Genomic DNA, 18,081 nt, shown 5'->3' with positions numbered 1-18,081 from the left:
GTTTATATAGTTTGTAGCTGTGATTACTAAATTTTTAGGCATATAGCTGAAATGTATTCTGGACTAAGGCCTTTAAAAGAAACTTGTTTAATTTTTATGATTTAAAATGCTTCACACATGTCATCCCCATCTCACGCCCAGCAATTTGAGTTCAAATTTATTTTATCTTTATTATTTCAGTGGTCAAACAGGATCTGGAAAGACATTCACAATGATGGGTAAGTTTTGCTAAATATTATCAATAATTGATTTTATTATTTATTTACAGACAGGACAGATATGGCCAGTAAAAATTAGCCATACAAGATATTTAGAAAGCAATTCACAATTCATTGATGATATGCATTTTAATACTTATAGGGCCATCGGAGCAGGAAAATTTTGAACACCCACTACGTGGGGTTGTACCCCGTAGTATTGATTACATCTTTCATCTAATTGACAGAGAAAGAGAAAAGGTTAGTTAATAAATCCTAGAATTAAATCTCAATGGGCTAATACAAACCCTCCCTTCACAGTAAAATATATTTGATGAACAAATAGCCTAAGTGTTCAAATACCACAATGATCGATTTTCCTGAATGACTTGAAATGAAAATAAAAACCGAATGAAATGTTCAGCAATGAATCTCTTATTTACAATAAAATGAAACATTACTAATAAAAATAGCCATGCTTAATTGACTGTTGACCAGTTAATTTCTCTTGTATTTCTCTTTCCTCGCCCTTCCTGTTTACTCCTAATAACTTCAAGTTGCTAATCAGTAAATCAACTGAAATTATGTGCCCCCGTCTGTCTATTGACAGGTATCTCATACATTTCATTACATCTCTATCTTTTTTTTCTTACTATCTTACACTTTAAGAACGCCTCTCTTGATATATGTTTTTTCTAGCGTGGAGACCAGTTTGAGTTCCTCTGCAAGTGTTCGTTTCTGGAAATCTACAGGGAACAAGTCTTCGATCTCTTGGATCATGCTTCGAACTGTCTCCAGCTGCGAGAGAATGTCAAACGTGGCGTTTATGCTGATGGACTGATCGAGACGGCTGTTAATAACCCTCAAGATGCCTACCAGGTTGGCAGAATTAAAATCTTTGTGGAGAAAATAATTTTCAGTTACTGCTAATTTATATTGTGCTTAAATAAAGCATGGTAGAGAAATACTCACATTTGCATAACCATTTTATAATTTGTTTCCAGGTGCTTTCTAATGGTTGGATCAATCGCCGTGTGGCTGCTACCTCAATGAATCGTGAAAGTTCTCGGAGTCACGCTGTCTTGACACTCTCCATTGAAACAAAAGTATGCCCTTTATGTCTATTAAATATATGTATTACACAATTGAAGTAATATTTTATTCCAGAGTTTTAGTAGAATCAAAAAGAATTCTTAGGCTCTGTCCTGATTATCAAATTTTCTTTTGCCCATATATAGTCATGATGTGCCCATATATCTAATGTCATTATGACCATATTTAGGCATAACAATAATGATTTATAAACGGCATATTCTTGGAACCCCTACAGGCATTTTTAGAAACAAGAAAACAAAATAAAGGGAAATGTCATACTATACACATTTGCAAAATTGTTGTTTGTATAACAACATTTTTTTGTAAATTTGACATATGGGTTGAAATCCTGCAATGACCTCCCCTCCCTATTCCTAATCAGTTGCATATGCAAGTGGTGTGTTCACAATAATATATTCTTTGATGTTATGTTGTATATACATTGTAGCAATACAACTTTAAATACTCCATAAAATTATTTAATTCTAAGGAGAAACGTGGAAATGTGAGCAACATACGTGTCTCCCATCTTCACATGGTTGATCTAGCAGGCAGTGAACGCCAGAAAGATACACATGCTGTCGGTCAACGTGTTAAGGAAGCTGGGAGCATTAACTCATCGTTGTCAGTGTTAGGTCGGGTCATTACGGCTCTGGTTGACATTGGACAAGGCAAGAACCGATACGTACCATACCGGGAGTCCAAGCTGACTTTTCTTCTGAGGGTAGGTCATAACTTTTTCTAATTTTTAATAATGCACCTTAATATTGTATATTTTTCACATTGTTTATCGTAATCGCGCGAATAAGCGCAAGGGCTCTTAAAATATTTTTTGCACTTTCTGAGGGGTGCTTATTCAAATTTGGCGTTTATTCGCGCAAGTAGCAAGTAGCTGTGAAAAGTATTTGAACTTCAAAATCAATCATTTCTTCCTCATTTTCAATCTAAGTTCATGAATCATATTTTTTATTTTTAGGATGCACTCGGTGGTAACACCAAAACATTCATCATTGCTAATGTTCATCCTGGAATGCGGTATGTCACATATTTGTTTTATTTTAATCATTATTTCTATTTTATTATTAATATTTTTATTATAATCATATAATATTTTTATTTTCTTATTGTTATTATTATCAATCATATATTAACATGTGATCATAATATCATATTTCCTTTCCTAGCCAAATTGGAGAAACTATTTCAACTTTAAATTTTGCAAGAAGAGCAAAAATGATCAAAAATAGGGTAAGTGCATTGTGAACAAAAATATATACAACTGACAATGATGAAAGACACTAATAGAAATATCGAAAGTAACACATATTTTTTTTAATTGCTTTTCTGATGCTGCTAGGCTGTGATTAATGAAGATACACAAGGAAGCGTGCTACAGCTCAATGCTGAGATAAAGAGACTCAAAGATCAACTGAGCCAGTACACTACCGGCGCTATAGCAGCTGGTCTAGTCGATAACACAGGTACAATTGCTCAATTGAAATTCTCAAATTCTTTACAAACTTCCAATGAAACACAGATGAAAACAATTCTTTTTCTTTTCACCATAATGTAGAAGTCAGACCTGGTCCATCAAAGGGAGGTGATGCAAACAAGTGGCAGACTTGTTTTTTTGAAGCAATGTTGCTCTGGGAGAGAAGTGACTTAGCCAACAAGGTGAGGTTCTAACCAATTCTTCGCTCACATCAAGAACCAACACAATCAAAATATATTGCATTATTTCGTGAAAACACAAAGCGTGTCAAAATAAGCGTGTATTGGTTGTCAAGCACTTTTGTATTCTTTACCATACAAAAAGTTGTGAAGAACAACAGCACATATTTTAACGCACTAATGACAGTACATACATTGCATATCCTATATTCCTTTCATTTGTTTTTTAAAGACAATGGCAAGAAGAATATCACAGCTACAGAATGTGTGCAAGAAGAAGGACAATTTCCTGATGTCGAATAAGATGGTTATCAAACTACGAGAGAGCGCCCTCAATCGGCTACAAGAAGCACAAAAGGAAAAGCTGCCATTAGACGATAGAGACAACAGAATTGTAAGTACAGAGCAAGAGGAATAAGAGGAAAGACTAAAACTCTGTCCGGACTATCAAATACTATTTGACAAAAGCATGTAACATACCTAAATATGGTCATGACGACATCACATCATGACCATATATAGGCACATCATGACTATATATGGGCATGCAACAGTTATTTTGTCAATGAAAATTTGATAGTGTGGACAGCTCTTAAGGAAGTCACAGGAATCAATTCATTCATAATGTTTGACACTTGTTGTGTGCTAGAGGCCATGCTGAAATACTCCCTTGATTTACACTAAAAAATATCTGATTTTACTGTATTACCGTACCATCATTTGATGCCTGCTCTTTTCATCCATTGATTTTTTAGGAAGATTTACAGAAGGAGATTGAGCTATTGAAAGAGCAGTTAGACCACAACCCCACCGTTGCTAAGTTTGCCATGGAGAACTCGCATCTGCGCACAGAACTAAAAAGCCTACAAGCATCCGAGTCTGTTTTAAAAATGAATCAAATGACAGCCCAGCAGAAAGACCAGCTGCAGAAACAATTCCAAGAACTGACCGCTGAGATTGATGGTAAGGCAGTTACTCCTCTACCATTCAAATTACTTCTTGTTACATAAACTCATCTCTTTAACAGCTTGCCTTAACCTACATTATGCCTTTGATTATTTTTCTTTAGAATTGGAACATCACAAATTTTTATTATTGTTATTAATAGAATATCAGTGAACTAGAAAAGAAATAACATATAAACTTGAACATTATATTGTTGACATTCTCTATGCACAGTAATTTGAAAATTCTGACAGTCAAATAAGGTGGGAGGATCACAGACGATATGATGACATTAACAAATTTAGCTTGATTTGAATTTAATTTTATACATTCAGAATTAAAGAAAGTTGGTACCACGCCTTCCAGCGCTTCTCAAGCAAGGGATGGCAACACAGCTGTTGCTACAGTTGAGCGTTTCAAGTCTCAAATTGACAAGCTGAACACACAACTAAATGCTGTAAGTCGCTACATCTGAGGCTTTCTTTGTAGTCATGGGTGGTGTATGGATCCGTTCATCTCTTTTTTTAAATTATTTTTTGTCATTTTAATAATATTCAATGTATCTATCAGTATTGTCTTCTTCTGAAACATATAAACAATAAATTTCTTAAGTCTTGAAGATTTGCATGGCAAATTTAATTGATAATTTTGTATTTTATGTGCTTTGTGAGGAGACCCTTTTGATTCAGTTCGCTGTTGTGAATCCTGTCTTGGTTGTTCTTGTTTGTTGTTAATCGTTTTTTTGAGACAAAGAAATGAAATAAATAATTATAGGTTTTTGGTACACCATGTGACCTATGCTACAAATCTCAATTGATGGTACCTTGGTTCTGAGAAGAACTGTTTGGATTGTAATGTGCCAACACTTCAGTTAGTATACTTATGGAGGTATTAATACCTCCATGGTATACTCTAACCATCTTCAGGGGAAGAATGATGAAGAGCTGTCAGTGTAAGGATGGCCTTGTAAAGCTGATGGAGGCTCTAGGTGCTGAGCTGCTCTGTGATTGGATTTTCATATAAGATTCTATACTATATGTTCTAAGTATTGCTGCAGTAGTTTGTGTCCTGACCATTTTCATTCCCTTTCAGGCAAAACAGGAGCTATCAGAACAGGAGGAGCTCTACAAACGTAAGCAGATTGACATTGAGTCGCAGCTTGCAGCGGAGCATAAGACAAATAAGGAATTACAGCACGCCCTCGACGCCATCAAGTTGGCGAGTAAGATGGAGAGAGATGAACTTAATGGTATACATCTGCAGACCATTAAGGTGAATATAATCATGGACACTGATGTTACTATTATGTCTGTTTAAAATAATAATATATTAGTTATTGAATTTTAAAAACTAACATGTGACCTATGCTACTGCATGTTAATGTGTTAATGGACTTCTGAACACATGACTAGTAATATCGAAGGCACCATATATGGATACTGTGATTTGCATCCTTTTTTATACTTTGGAATCACTCAAAAATTAGACGAAGGAAACCTAATAAATCTATTATATTTTGTTAGAGTTACACTACTTTATACAAACTATTCGCATAGTGTTTTACATGATTAAATTGTGACTAATAATCGGGACCTATATCTGTATTGTTAACATAAGATATCAATATGGTAAAGTAAATCTATTTGAATTCAGGTTCAGGTTGGTAAAGCTGGTCTATAACTGTATGCATATTGCGGTGATATTATAAGAAACAATACTACTAGCTTATGTTTTAAACTTTGACATCATTCCAGACTATAACCACACCAAAGAAGGCAGGCTACCACCTTCGATCTAGGCTGATCATGCAAGCTAAGGGCCAAACTCCAGGTACACCTACCGCAGCATTGCCAGCACTCAAGCTGGATGAGGAAGATGACGGAATCCTGGAGGAAAAGATGCCGGATCACATGATTGAACAATGCAATGAAGCATTGATGGACCAGGTTAAGAAGTTACAGGTAAAGACAGGTGTTGGTTGGTCTTTAAAGGTGATGGTGATGATGATCTTGATGGTTATGATAATGGTGATGATAATATAATCATGGTGAAGGTGGTAGTAATATTGATAAAGGTGGTGATAGGGATGATGGTAATTTACTGATAAATACTACTGTATTAACTGGGCAGAATTTATATTAAAATATTTGATTAGTTTAAATAAAATTATATTTGTTTATTTTCAGAACAAAAATAATGAACTATTACAGCAAATTGAGAAAAGTGACACAGAGCGTATCAATTTGAAACAGACGGTATCCAAGCTGGAACTACAAATGGAACAGCTTAATCAGGTGAGGCAGGTAGTCAATGTGAGTGGCTCAGCTGTTGCATTTTAAGGCTCACAGTTGTAAGGTTAGGGTTCGAATCTTGGCCGGAGGAGGTTGCACTTTGTGTGTGATTGTTAATGTTTCCAATGAACAGGAGAATACTATAAAGGTAGAGATTTAGTCGTTTGAGATTGGAAAACACTGCAAATACCTGTATTTAGTATATTGATGAAGATGAAGTCAGATAACCTTTGAACTTCTTTTTTCTTATATCCATATTTATAATTTTGTCACAGATGCTTGATCAAGGTCGATCTGATTGGCAGACTGAACAACTTCAATTAACCAATCAGATTAGCTCTTTGACAACACAACTGGAGACAGTCACCAATCAATTTGAAGGTAAGTTTTTTTTGATAATTTGAAATGGTCACACTCAAGTTAGATGTATTTAATATAATTATTTTTACATATGAATATGATTGACGTGATTAATTGATTTTTTTTAAACAGTAAAAAATAGTTATATGTTAATTTTATTAATTTTTTCAGTTGCTAAATATGAATATGAGGACTTCAAAGTATTACTTCCACTGGCCTACAAAGAACTTGATCAAAAGAAGAATGCACACGAACTCATTGAGAGAAAGACCACAGAAGACATGGGTATACTACAGGCAAAGGTTTGTAAAGTCCTAAATGACCTGCTGCCCAGAGCTAATAAAGTTGTGTAAAAATATGTATAAAATAGTATACAAATATGCATGGATCAACTGTAGTGTATTTGTAGTTGTGTGATGTTTTTACATGAGATGAGACCTCTCCAGAAATGATAAGAAGGTTGAGTTCAAAATGTCAACATGTATTATGTATAACTCAATCATCTACTACACTATTGTGTATTATGATTGAGTTGCCAATATGTCTTCAAATTCTAGGGGATTTTTTTTAATATAGTTGTAGGCCTAGTCATAGATTTAGTACATCTGTCATTTATTTAGTTGATTTCTCATGTCTTTGTTTAGATTTGTGATCTGGAACATGATATCACAACAAAACAACGAGAGCTGGATGATCTTCAAGAAGAACATGACAGACTACAGGTGAGAACTTTGGCTGTAGAGCTCCAAATTGTCATTGGAATATGTACAATAATTTAATAGAACTTTCAGGAAAGAATCACACATTTCAAAGTGACAAGACACAAATTTGTGTGACTTTTTTTATGGGTTTTTTTTTATACAATTTAAAACTATTTCTGAATAGTTGCCTGGATAAACAGCAATAAACTAAACATCCCTTGCAGATAATAGAACAATCTGGCCCATAATAACTAAATATTAATGTGATTCTGGGCCTTTTTCATAATTGTGAACATCTGCTAAAATACTGCTAAACACTCCATGTTCGTTTACAGTTGTCATACACCAAGCAAGATTATTGTTTGGCTTTTTGAATTGTTATTTACTTGTAATCAATTATTGAATGTAGGATGACAATGGAGCATTACAGGCAGAAGTAGCAGTGAATGAACAACAGGTAGAGAACCTACAGACACAGCTCAACAACAGAAACCAAGAATACTCTCAGCTTGAAGCAGAGGTCCAGGTAAACACAAGTTTATTTTTTCCTTTAGCGAGGTTTGCCTGCATTATACACCCGCAAAAACATAACAGGGAGTTGATATGATATGAAAATGGCAATAATGCTGGGGTCAACACCACTTGTATCACAAAATAATATCACTTTGTATTAGTTCAGTTAAAAATGAATTGCTTTTTTCCATCAGTCACTACTTGAAAAGTTGGAGTTAGAGATTCAGAAAAGCAGCTTGCTGATGAGGGAGATGCACAACCAGGATTCAGAACAGAAGCAGCAATTAATAGAGGCTTTGGAGGAGAACTCACAGCTCAGGGAAGCTAGTATTCACAGCAACCAACTATGCAAATCACAGGTATAACTCAAGTATTAAAAAATTTATAATTTTTTTTTTATTGCTGTGTGCTTAGTTAGTAGCATACCCATGCAATAAGTGTTGAAATATTGAATTATTTTTTGGTATGTTGTACAACTGATATTTCTAAGACACCAAAACCTCATTTGATGAAAAACTTGGTAGCAGATAATGAGGTACAGATTTTGAATATTTAAAAAATGGGGGAAAAGGTGGGAAAAAGACTGGTTAAAGACTAGTTACACCCCGTTTTCTCCAGTTTTTAAATGTTCATCTGTTTATGTTTATTTGTATTACCCCTACAGCAAGAAGAAATTGAGAAGACAAGAAACGAATTTGTCACCGCACAGACCACCATTGCAGCCATGACCAAGCGAACGGAGGAAGATAAGGTTACTTTAATTATTATGATTTTACTTGTTCTTGGGATATCTGTTATTCTGTATATATTGTGGATGTGGATAAAAGTCACAATATGATTATTATGTACTGTTTGACTTAATAAATAAAACATAACATAATTCCTTTGCCAACAGGAAGCCATTTCAAATTTAATGACGACTGTTCAACAGCTGAGGACAGATAAACTGAAGTCCGATAGTGAATTAGCATCAGTTGTATCGACTGTACAGGATCTTCAAACACAGTGTGATGAATTGAAAACAGTTGAAGAACAACAAAAAAACAAAGTACAGGAAATGGAGGAGAATATGACAAGGAAGGAGGAGGAAATACAATCCCATAATGCAGCACACAATATGGAGGTATGAGTACATATCATGTTCATGTGTAGAACCTGTGTTCATACTGGGCCTACATTTTACTGAAATGCCAATTAAATATAATTTTAATAACAACAACAACAACAACAACAACAATAATAAAGATAGTATTAGTATTATGTCATGTCTTCTATGAAAACAACCCTCACTCTTTATTAATTTTTTTTTCTAAGATGGAGATGTTGAAAGAAGATCTGGAGGAGGCTGTACTACAGGCTGATGACCTGAGAGAGGCACTCAGTAAGCAAACTCAGCTGGCAGAGGTACAACTACAAGAACAGACTAACAAACTCCAAAAAATGGTGAGATATGTAACACTTTCCATATTAAAGTTAAAAAAAAAAAATGAAACAATGGAAAAGTGACGATGATTTGTGTGAAATTTAAGCATGTTGATATGGTTTACTTTATCATATGAGGCTTGCCAATCTAAAACCAGCGTATTGTCGCTAAATTTTAAACTGAGTAATTAGCATAAGAATGTGCCGGTATTGTATACAGAGAAGCGACGATACTTTTGCTTCGGCAATAATAAGTTGATTCCAGTAAATGATATTTTAAAGCTTATAATATGAAAAATATGAATATATTAAACAGTCAATTTTCTTCTTTTTTTTTTTACACACTGATGCTGGTTTTGGCATGGCAAGCCCCATATATCTAATGGTGCAAGGGTAAATACACTATTTAATGAAGTATTATATATTTTTACTAATAGATATCTATAAAGGAGCAAAAACTGGCTGAGACAGTTCAGATGTATGAAGAGAAATTAAATACGATAGAGAATAGCCAGAGGTCAACAGTGAATGAGACTGCAGAGGTCCAAGCCCAGGCCAACCAGCTACAGGTACAAATTGACCAGCAAGCCGCTGAGTTGATAGCTCTGAGGGATAGCCAGACCAAGGCCCGGGAGATGATACAACAATCTGAATACAGCAGAGAGGAAAAGAACAAAGAAATCAGCTTGCTTAAGGTACACTGTGAACAAACACAAATACACAACGCTAATAATGGTGATGATAGTTATGATGATAATAATACACAACACTAATAATGGTGATGATAGTGATGATGATAATAATACACAACACTAATAATGATGATGATAGAGATGATGATAATAATACACAACACTAATAATGGTGATGATAATGATGATGATAATAATACACAACACTAATAATGGTGATGATGGTGATGATAAAATATATATTAATGATAATCATACTGATGTTAGTGATAAAGATTAGGGGGTGATGTTGACGGCAATAATGTGGCTGGAGATGATGTTAAATAATAATGAGGAGAATAACCATTCTGTTGAAGGTGATGATGATGCTGATGAAAAAGATGAGGACAATAATCCTGCTGATTGGAAAATATATTTTTTAGTAACTCAGCATCTACCAATTCCCGCTCACAATACTTCTTATTTTTGCCATCTATGCTCCCTCACTTGTTTATTTACCTCATCAACTACCTGAGGAACAAATATTCTTGACTTGCTTTAATCATTTCATTTTGCAAATTCCTACAGGAGCAATTGACAGAAATTGGAGAACTACGGACAGAAAATGAGAGATATAAAAATAAATGTTCTGAATTGGAAACTGAAATAGAAGAAAATAAGGAAAGGTAAAGTTGTTTGGGTTTGAATGCATGTGTATATGTTGGTTGTTATGTAAATGAATATCAGTTGTTCAAAACACATTTATTCTTTAATAATTTATAGTTGACCAGTGCTTCTAACAATTATAGAATTGTTTATGTTTTTATACACATGTATTGGTTGGTATGTAAATGCTTATTTACCAGTTGCATATCAGCCATTTTAATAAAAGACAACAACAATTATATATAATTTTCTAGGTTTGTGGAGATTCATGTGTTAACAGAGGAGCTGCGGGGTGAAGCAGACAGAGCTAACTTTGGGTTTGACAGCTCCAACAAGATCAAGGATGAAGTGATAGAGGAGAAGATGGGACTATTGAAAGAGTAAGTTCCTTTCAACTGCCCTAGTCTGTTTCTAGCATTTTTTCCCTTGGCTATGATTATTTGTTACATTTAGTCAGTGTCGCAAGAAACAGCTCTCTGAAATAAGTTTATTGGGTGCTATTGCAAGCTCATATATTATTATTATTATTGCCAATAACTAATATACCAGTTGAATTTGCCTAAGTCGATCCAAAACGGCATTGAAAAACTGTTTGACTCAGAGGGTGTTAATGGAAAACACAACAATTTGGCATGTAAAATAAGATCAGATAAAATTTGACTAAGAGATTGTTAATGAAAAACACAAAAATTTTGCATGTAAATAAGATCGACTTAGAAATTATTTGACTGGCAAGTTTAACTGTATTATTAAAACATTTAAAATATGTGTTGATTTATTATAATATGCCTAATTGTATAATAATAGTATTACAGTTGTATCACTGTTATTGATGGTGTTATTACTGTATTATTGTTTTATAATTGTCATTTTGATGTGTATTTTGATGTAAATATCATAGGAGTGATGTTTTGCACTACCTGACGTGTTACCGTACTGAATACTCAGTACACTCCCAAATACTTAACGGAAAAATTTTTCTCATCATAATTTTTGGGGTTTTCTCTAAACAGAATAGCTGACATGAAGGTACTGTTGAAAGAAATGGAAGAAAGCAAAGGGCAACTAGAGGGAGAGTTGGAAAGGTGAGCATCTTGTAGTTTGATAGTCTGCTATGCAGATTAGGAAGACACCTGATGACAGTCGTTATGCAACTGTATTAGCAACACACCTGATAGACATCTGCAGTGGCAGATTCAAGGGAGTCCCCTAGATTCTTCAAAATAATTTAAGAAAAGTAAAGAAAAAAGGAAAATTTTAATCAAACTAAGCCATTTCCGATCATCTAGAAGTGCCGTAATAATAAATTTTCTTACCTACAGTAGGTGGTTTAGACTCTCCATCTGTGAAAGTCCCTCCCTGTCTACACCTAATGATTGTTACCATTTGTAACATATGCATGGTCAGTGAAATAATGCGTTATTGGCTTGTTTTTCATTTATATTTATGCTATAGAACCCGAGCACTTGAATACTCAGCATTTGAAAAGAAACAAGATCTTGAATCTAAACTGGAACAAATTATAGAAGAGAAGTCCAGACTGCAGCAGGTAAGACCTCAAGTACCTACAGCAATGCATTATGAGCTATGAAATAAAACCCTTCCCAGAAAACTCAAGCCTACTTCTTTTTTTTTTCATCGCTTAGGATCTTGAGAAAACAAAGAAAAACAATGAGACACTAAGCACAGAGAATGCCAAACTTGTCGGCCACCAAAATATAAAGCAGAAGATCCAACATCATCTACAGATCAAGAAAGAGAACAACCAGTTAAAAGAGGTAATGGTGAAGTAGAAAAATCAATTGATGGTATAGCATCACTACCTTCTACCAACTCAATCTAGAGATTACTCTGACAAAATAATATTACGATTACTGTATGTTGTTTCTAAGTAGTTTAAGGCATGTTAGGTTGAATTAATATTGCTAAGACATCATTTACATTACTACATTACATCTTTCTAAAATAAATTTAGTAGTTTGATATTTATTTATCTGCTCTTCATAGGAAATCGCAAGGCTCAGTGCTGAGATGTTGGTGATGAAACAAGAATCTGACGGAAGTAAACGAAAGAGGCATTGTAGCCGCCGCCAGGAAGACGAACAACAACCATCCACACTCAAGGAAAACTCAACTCCCCACTTTGTAGTAATTTAGGAACATATTAGGAATAGCACTGTGTTATACTACATGGACAACATATTTGTTCTGAACTATAGTCTACCTCATCTGCTATATATATATATTGGAGGAGGTAGGACAATCCTGTACATTTTCATTGATAAATATCACATGGTACAGATCAGGGTCATGTCTTTTTAATACAACAGTGGTCAACTTTATCCAATTTTAAAGTTTAAAATCATGTGAAAGTTTCAATGTAATAAGTTTTCATTGATAGTTTTTAAAGTGTCTGAAAATTGATAAATAACAAATTTAATTGTATTTTACAGTATTCTAAACTTTTTTTTGTTACATTGTTTTGTGCAGTTGTATATACAAGTAAACGTTTAAAACTGTAGTATATTTTAGGAACTGAAATCATGGCAGAAATTCAACTCTTAAAGTCAGACTCTGTTCCTGGATTATGTTTATCTAATAGTGAACTTCATTAACAGTCTCCTATCCTATCCCACCCACTCCATTTCTTCTTATTACCGCTTCTTATGTTGAACATGTTATTATGTGACTACAGACATTATTTTTATTACACTTTTTGTCTTAGAAAATTGAAGTACTGTTGTGTGATTTTATAGTAGGCCTGGGTTAGACGCCCAACCATCAAACTCTTATGTTTTAAATAATATTACTTTCTGATTACTTATAATTGTAAGTTTTTATTATGTGGAAAGTGTCATGAATGCAAGTGAAATCCTAACTACTCAACACTGTTTACACAATGTTCATATACAATCAATTAAAGAAAAATATTTAGGTAATCTGAACTTGTACATAATATGGCATCTTTGAATAAATTTTATTAGTGATATTAATAATTTGTTGTATCGTAGTCTTTCTATGAATGATTCTTTATTCAATCATATTACATTATCGGGGTACCTTGTACAGGGTAGTTGCCACTTCCAAAACATCCACCAGGGATTATAACTGGAAGTTCATGGTAGGAGTATTCTCGTCGCGGCCCTGTTGTTCAACTAGTTCTACCACCACCACCATTATACAACCAGAAATATAAAAACATTGAACATCATGCCTGAAGATACAAACACAAGGCAAAGAAGTGTGTCCAGCTATGGCTGGGAAAACTTTAGTGTTGTACATAGACTTTGATAAGAAGATTACATTATAGCAAACTTAAATCATTTTGAATCCATGGTAGATCCATGAGGTTTTTGCCAGGTTGTGCGAGACAGACGTAGACCATCATCCTAGGTTACAAGTGTTTTTTAATTAATGTACAACAATACACTTTCATCTGCTACTGCACTTCATAATCCACTGTTGTGTATTTCATGAAATTCATTATTGTACAACCAAGTGGTGGCGCCAGGGGGAAAATTTCATGAGGTCGTCGGAATCAAAAAGAATAATAATAATTTGCCTATCCGAATAATGTTATTTTGATTGCCCATTCCTAATAGTGTGGTTTAAAAACACAATTTGGACAATACTAAGCCATAAAACTCTCCCTGTGTTAACCCTACAAGGGACTTTTTATTCTGAGGCTGACGGAGGCTCTTAGGTTCGAGGCCCTCTGTTGGACATGTTGGCAAGTTTGTTGGCAAATTTCTGTAGCCACCACTGTGTACTACCACATGGGTATGTATACAGATTGATGGTCTTTGGCCACATAATTTCGGATTTGGCACTGCTAGAAAATTACAAAGCAAAATAATTATGATGAAGATATGATCTGTTGTGGTGTTTTTTGAAAATTAATATTTATTTGTTTAAAGAGTAAGTGTAATGGAACGTTACATTATTATATTTAAGACAATCTCTTTTTATGTTTCTACTGGGTGTCCTTGCTGTTGTACAGTAGTGACTTTCTTCACTTGCTTTTTTTACATGTTTAATGTCTTGGGATTTGTAGTGTATAGGAACTTTGTTCCTCCTTGGTTTCTCCCTCTTCCTGTTATTGTTTTTTAGGAAATTAAAATATTATTAATATTACCTTTATATACAAAAACAAAACAATCACATATTGAAGTCCTTCAATGTATTTATTTAGAAGGCTACATACTTGTAACCCTATAAAACTGTACATAACAATGCAAGAAACGAAATTCACCTTGCGCAAACAATTATTTATACACACAGGTGCACCAATACACCTGTTGATTAATGACACGTCGATACAAGACTGAATTTTAAAACATACAGGTGAATATTACTGGCATTAAATCATGTCAGCTAAACGAAGCCCCCCTCCCCCTCCCCCTCCCACTCGAAAAGTAACAAGTAACCCAACCCCAATGTGTAAATTTCAACATCATTTTTACTTAGACACAAATCCTACTGGAAAATCATACCTGCCTAAATACCTGTACCCCTCCTTAAATTATTCATTTTTATGACATGGACATCATCTATTGATGAACAAAATTAGACATTAGCAATTTTAATCACTTTAAATTATTACAATTACATAGAGGAACACAACATGTTCTAGACACTTCACACAGCAGGAAGCAATCTCCTTAATTATAATGCCACGTTAACTGAAAATTACAGCACCAATTGGCAATGTACAGTATTTAAACAGAGTATATATTGAGTGTAGCTCTGTTAAAGGACTAGGGTCTCCACTGACCTTTAAACAAAATCTTCTTATCTGCCACACAGTGGTGTATCTCAGAGCACAGACATGGTAAGTGGTGGGAAGACTGGGATGCGAGTATTTGAAATGCTTGCCTTCTAATCTGTGGGTTCAAATCCTGTGAAAGCACAACTTTTTCTCATGACTAAACAACTCCACTCCCTAAAGGCGAGACTTTTTTAATATGTTGTTTAGCAAACCTGCCAAATGCAAATATTAATGATTTCGAATAAAATTAAAATTTTATTTGTGGCCAATTAGCGCACCGGCCGCGACGGAAAATGGAAATTTCAAAAAAAAAAAAGTTCTTTATTTTTATTACGCCCTCCGCTGTCTCGAAATCTCAAAAGATATGTATATTTCTTCCTAATTATATAAATTTGAAGCAGTTAACCGTCCTATTTTACATTCAGCAATAAAATTTTATATTTATTTTCTCTTCCGTCTGGATGATTTTGGCAAAACTATTTGATAAATAAGAAAACAAAATTTTAATTTTATTCCACCGTCCTCTGATGATCCTTAAAAAACATAAGTACGCGAAACAAGGGATTAAAAAAGTCTCGCTTACGCCTCATAAAGAGACTTCACTGATAAAAGAATCACATTACTGTATTTCATTTATTTAAAGAAGGCCCCTGAATATCAGCTGACCTTCTAGGATATGGTGGAAGGGTTACCCTCTATAAATATGGTTAAAACAAATAAGTGAAATTAAAAAACTACTGGGAAAATGCAGGGATAGGAATTGTCTTCTGTAATATTTTTCCCCCTAGCAAGTTCAAAGAACCACTCTTCCTACACCACTTTTTTTCTATTGAAAAGCACCTCTCAGTATAGAGTAAGGGTCTGTATTGTGTTAATTAACTTGTAGTAAACTTTGCCTATCACACCACAAAGGTATAAATCTTAAATATATTTATTGAAGCACAGCTAATCTTATTTTCTCATTGGCAGGTCAGTTCTGTCACCAAGTTGTTTACCCGGGACATAAAATATCTTAAGCACATCTTAAATATATTTGTACCGGTAAAGTGCACTCTCTGCAGAGGCGAGATAAATGGCAGGTTTTATAGCATTCTTTGTAATTAATAATGCATTGATCCACACACATAGACAAATGTTTCTTTTTCTTGCATGATTGTAAACTTTAGCATTATCAATAAAACTTCTGCTAAATCAGCATTTAAAATGAGCATTTTAGTGATTGTAAATGTTTGATTACACAAACTTTCATGGCACGATATCTGACTGGTTTGCGTTGCACCTTTACACTGGTAGTTCCTAAATACCACCGCTTCAGCCGAGGGAGGTGTGGCTTGTATGGTGACGTCATGCATAATTTGTTAATACAATTGTGACATGATATAGGCCTATCTGTAGGCTCACAATTATTGAAGACACTTGTCTGTTATTTTAATTGAATTATGCTTAGTACAGTATTACAGTGACCTTCTTTCATGTTTTCATTTCTTTCTGTGATTATGGCCAATCCCTATCTCTAAAATAAGACTAACTATTTATATTATTTCACTCTGTGTAGATCCTATAAAATGTTAATATTTTGGAAAAAAAACCACACAGGGACAACTAATTTTGTTTACGTTGGTTGTACGGTAGTGAATTTTGTTATGCATGTCAATACCAGGGCCAATCTCAGTCGAGATTAGGGATGATGTACTACAGCTTAAATTATACAAGACGTCCTCATAGGAGGCCACACCTCCCTCAGCTGAAGTAGTGGTATTTAGCGACTACACTTTACACTGATGAGGTGATCATTTTGTTCACTTCTGGGTTCAGCCAACTCTGAGTAATGTCATCGAGATGGCAGTCATAATCTTGCAGGGATAAATAAGCTTTTGATGTTAGTAGACCTGAGGTAATTGCAAGGCAGGAATCGCCTTCAAGCTCAACACTGGTGAAATGGGAAAAAAAACCATATCACAGTAAATAAAAGAGTCTTCAAAAAAGATTTTTACTGTAAATGAGACAATGGTTCTATAATTTTCAAGGGGTGTTCTAGTTAAAAGAACATTGGCAATAAAGTAGATTTATCAAGGGGAAGTATTCTGAAAATGCATACATCACAACTTCACTACCCAAATAGGTCATCATAAGAAAAAAAAAACACAACATATATATACAGTATCATGGTTTTGATTTAATAGAGTTACCCAAAAATGGAATAGGGATGCATCTTGACTTACCACTTCTGTGTAACTTCGTCCCAATCCCTACCCTTCCCAATATCAAAATAGATTCCAAAACTGTGTCCCCCTCTGCATTGTGAATCCTGCATTTGTCTATATGCAAAGCTAGACACAAGATCAAGAATGAGGATGTTTAATTGATAATTTTGGTGTTACCTGCTTTGTTTCTTTTTCCACTCATTTGATAATTTTGGTGTTACCTGCTTTGTTTCTTTTTCCACTCATTGTTAACATGTGTATACAGCTCAAATACTTGTTCTTCACAATCCATTGATAATCTGCTATTGTCCATCTGAGTCAAAAAAAAAATTAAAATAACTACATTACATTACAATATTATTATTTTCATTACCCCGGCCAGTGACGTATCTCGGAGTCTTGAATTGGGGAAAGGGCTGATGGAGGGGTGCAAAGGTGATGTAGGGGAGCTTGATGACTAGGTGAGGAGTATTAGCTCACAAATAAAAATTATTTGAGGTGATTTTTAACTACTTGTGAGCATAATATTTTGGCGGTGACTGAGGGGTGTGCATTTTTTTTGGGGGGGGGGGGGAGG

At 34.4% G+C, this 18,081-nt stretch overlaps 2 protein-coding genes across 2 annotated transcripts in view; one reads left to right on the top strand and one right to left on the bottom strand.

The window, feature by feature from the left end:
* LOC117121655 (kinesin-like protein KIF15) overlaps positions 1 to 13,452 on the top strand; it is a 15,772-nt gene extending 2,320 nt beyond the window's left edge. The window contains exons 5-34 of the mRNA XM_033266900.1: positions 181 to 218; positions 361 to 458; positions 897 to 1,076; positions 1,202 to 1,303; positions 1,783 to 2,016; positions 2,269 to 2,327; positions 2,477 to 2,540; positions 2,650 to 2,773; positions 2,866 to 2,966; positions 3,196 to 3,357; positions 3,719 to 3,926; positions 4,244 to 4,365; positions 5,001 to 5,180; positions 5,663 to 5,869; positions 6,095 to 6,202; positions 6,475 to 6,580; positions 6,731 to 6,861; positions 7,204 to 7,281; positions 7,670 to 7,786; positions 7,968 to 8,132; positions 8,438 to 8,524; positions 8,669 to 8,896; positions 9,088 to 9,216; positions 9,633 to 9,890; positions 10,455 to 10,552; positions 10,787 to 10,912; positions 11,546 to 11,617; positions 11,988 to 12,081; positions 12,179 to 12,310; positions 12,540 to 13,452. Coding sequence (XP_033122791.1) covers positions 181 to 218; positions 361 to 458; positions 897 to 1,076; positions 1,202 to 1,303; positions 1,783 to 2,016; positions 2,269 to 2,327; positions 2,477 to 2,540; positions 2,650 to 2,773; positions 2,866 to 2,966; positions 3,196 to 3,357; positions 3,719 to 3,926; positions 4,244 to 4,365; positions 5,001 to 5,180; positions 5,663 to 5,869; positions 6,095 to 6,202; positions 6,475 to 6,580; positions 6,731 to 6,861; positions 7,204 to 7,281; positions 7,670 to 7,786; positions 7,968 to 8,132; positions 8,438 to 8,524; positions 8,669 to 8,896; positions 9,088 to 9,216; positions 9,633 to 9,890; positions 10,455 to 10,552; positions 10,787 to 10,912; positions 11,546 to 11,617; positions 11,988 to 12,081; positions 12,179 to 12,310; positions 12,540 to 12,689 — 3,958 coding nt within the window. The 3' untranslated portion in view covers positions 12,690 to 13,452. The remainder of the gene's footprint in view (positions 1 to 180; positions 219 to 360; positions 459 to 896; positions 1,077 to 1,201; positions 1,304 to 1,782; positions 2,017 to 2,268; positions 2,328 to 2,476; positions 2,541 to 2,649; positions 2,774 to 2,865; positions 2,967 to 3,195; positions 3,358 to 3,718; positions 3,927 to 4,243; positions 4,366 to 5,000; positions 5,181 to 5,662; positions 5,870 to 6,094; positions 6,203 to 6,474; positions 6,581 to 6,730; positions 6,862 to 7,203; positions 7,282 to 7,669; positions 7,787 to 7,967; positions 8,133 to 8,437; positions 8,525 to 8,668; positions 8,897 to 9,087; positions 9,217 to 9,632; positions 9,891 to 10,454; positions 10,553 to 10,786; positions 10,913 to 11,545; positions 11,618 to 11,987; positions 12,082 to 12,178; positions 12,311 to 12,539) is intronic.
* A 2,240-nt stretch (positions 13,453 to 15,692) lies between these two features.
* LOC117121699 (ER membrane protein complex subunit 8-like) overlaps positions 15,693 to 18,081 on the bottom strand; it is a 3,632-nt gene continuing 1,243 nt past the window's right edge. The window contains exons 4-5 of the mRNA XM_033266984.1: positions 17,726 to 17,817; positions 15,693 to 17,230 (exon numbers count right to left, since the gene is read on the bottom strand). Coding sequence (XP_033122875.1) covers positions 17,074 to 17,230; positions 17,726 to 17,817 — 249 coding nt within the window. The 3' untranslated portion in view covers positions 15,693 to 17,073. The remainder of the gene's footprint in view (positions 17,231 to 17,725; positions 17,818 to 18,081) is intronic.

This window comes from Anneissia japonica, unplaced genomic scaffold, assembly GCF_011630105.1.
Source record: "Anneissia japonica isolate Jap-2015-1 unplaced genomic scaffold, ASM1163010v1 scaffold287709_len1912824_cov184, whole genome shotgun sequence".
Lineage (NCBI taxonomy): Eukaryota > Metazoa > Echinodermata > Crinoidea > Comatulida > Comatulidae > Anneissia > Anneissia japonica.
This window is presented reverse-complemented; position numbering and strand designations above follow the sequence as displayed.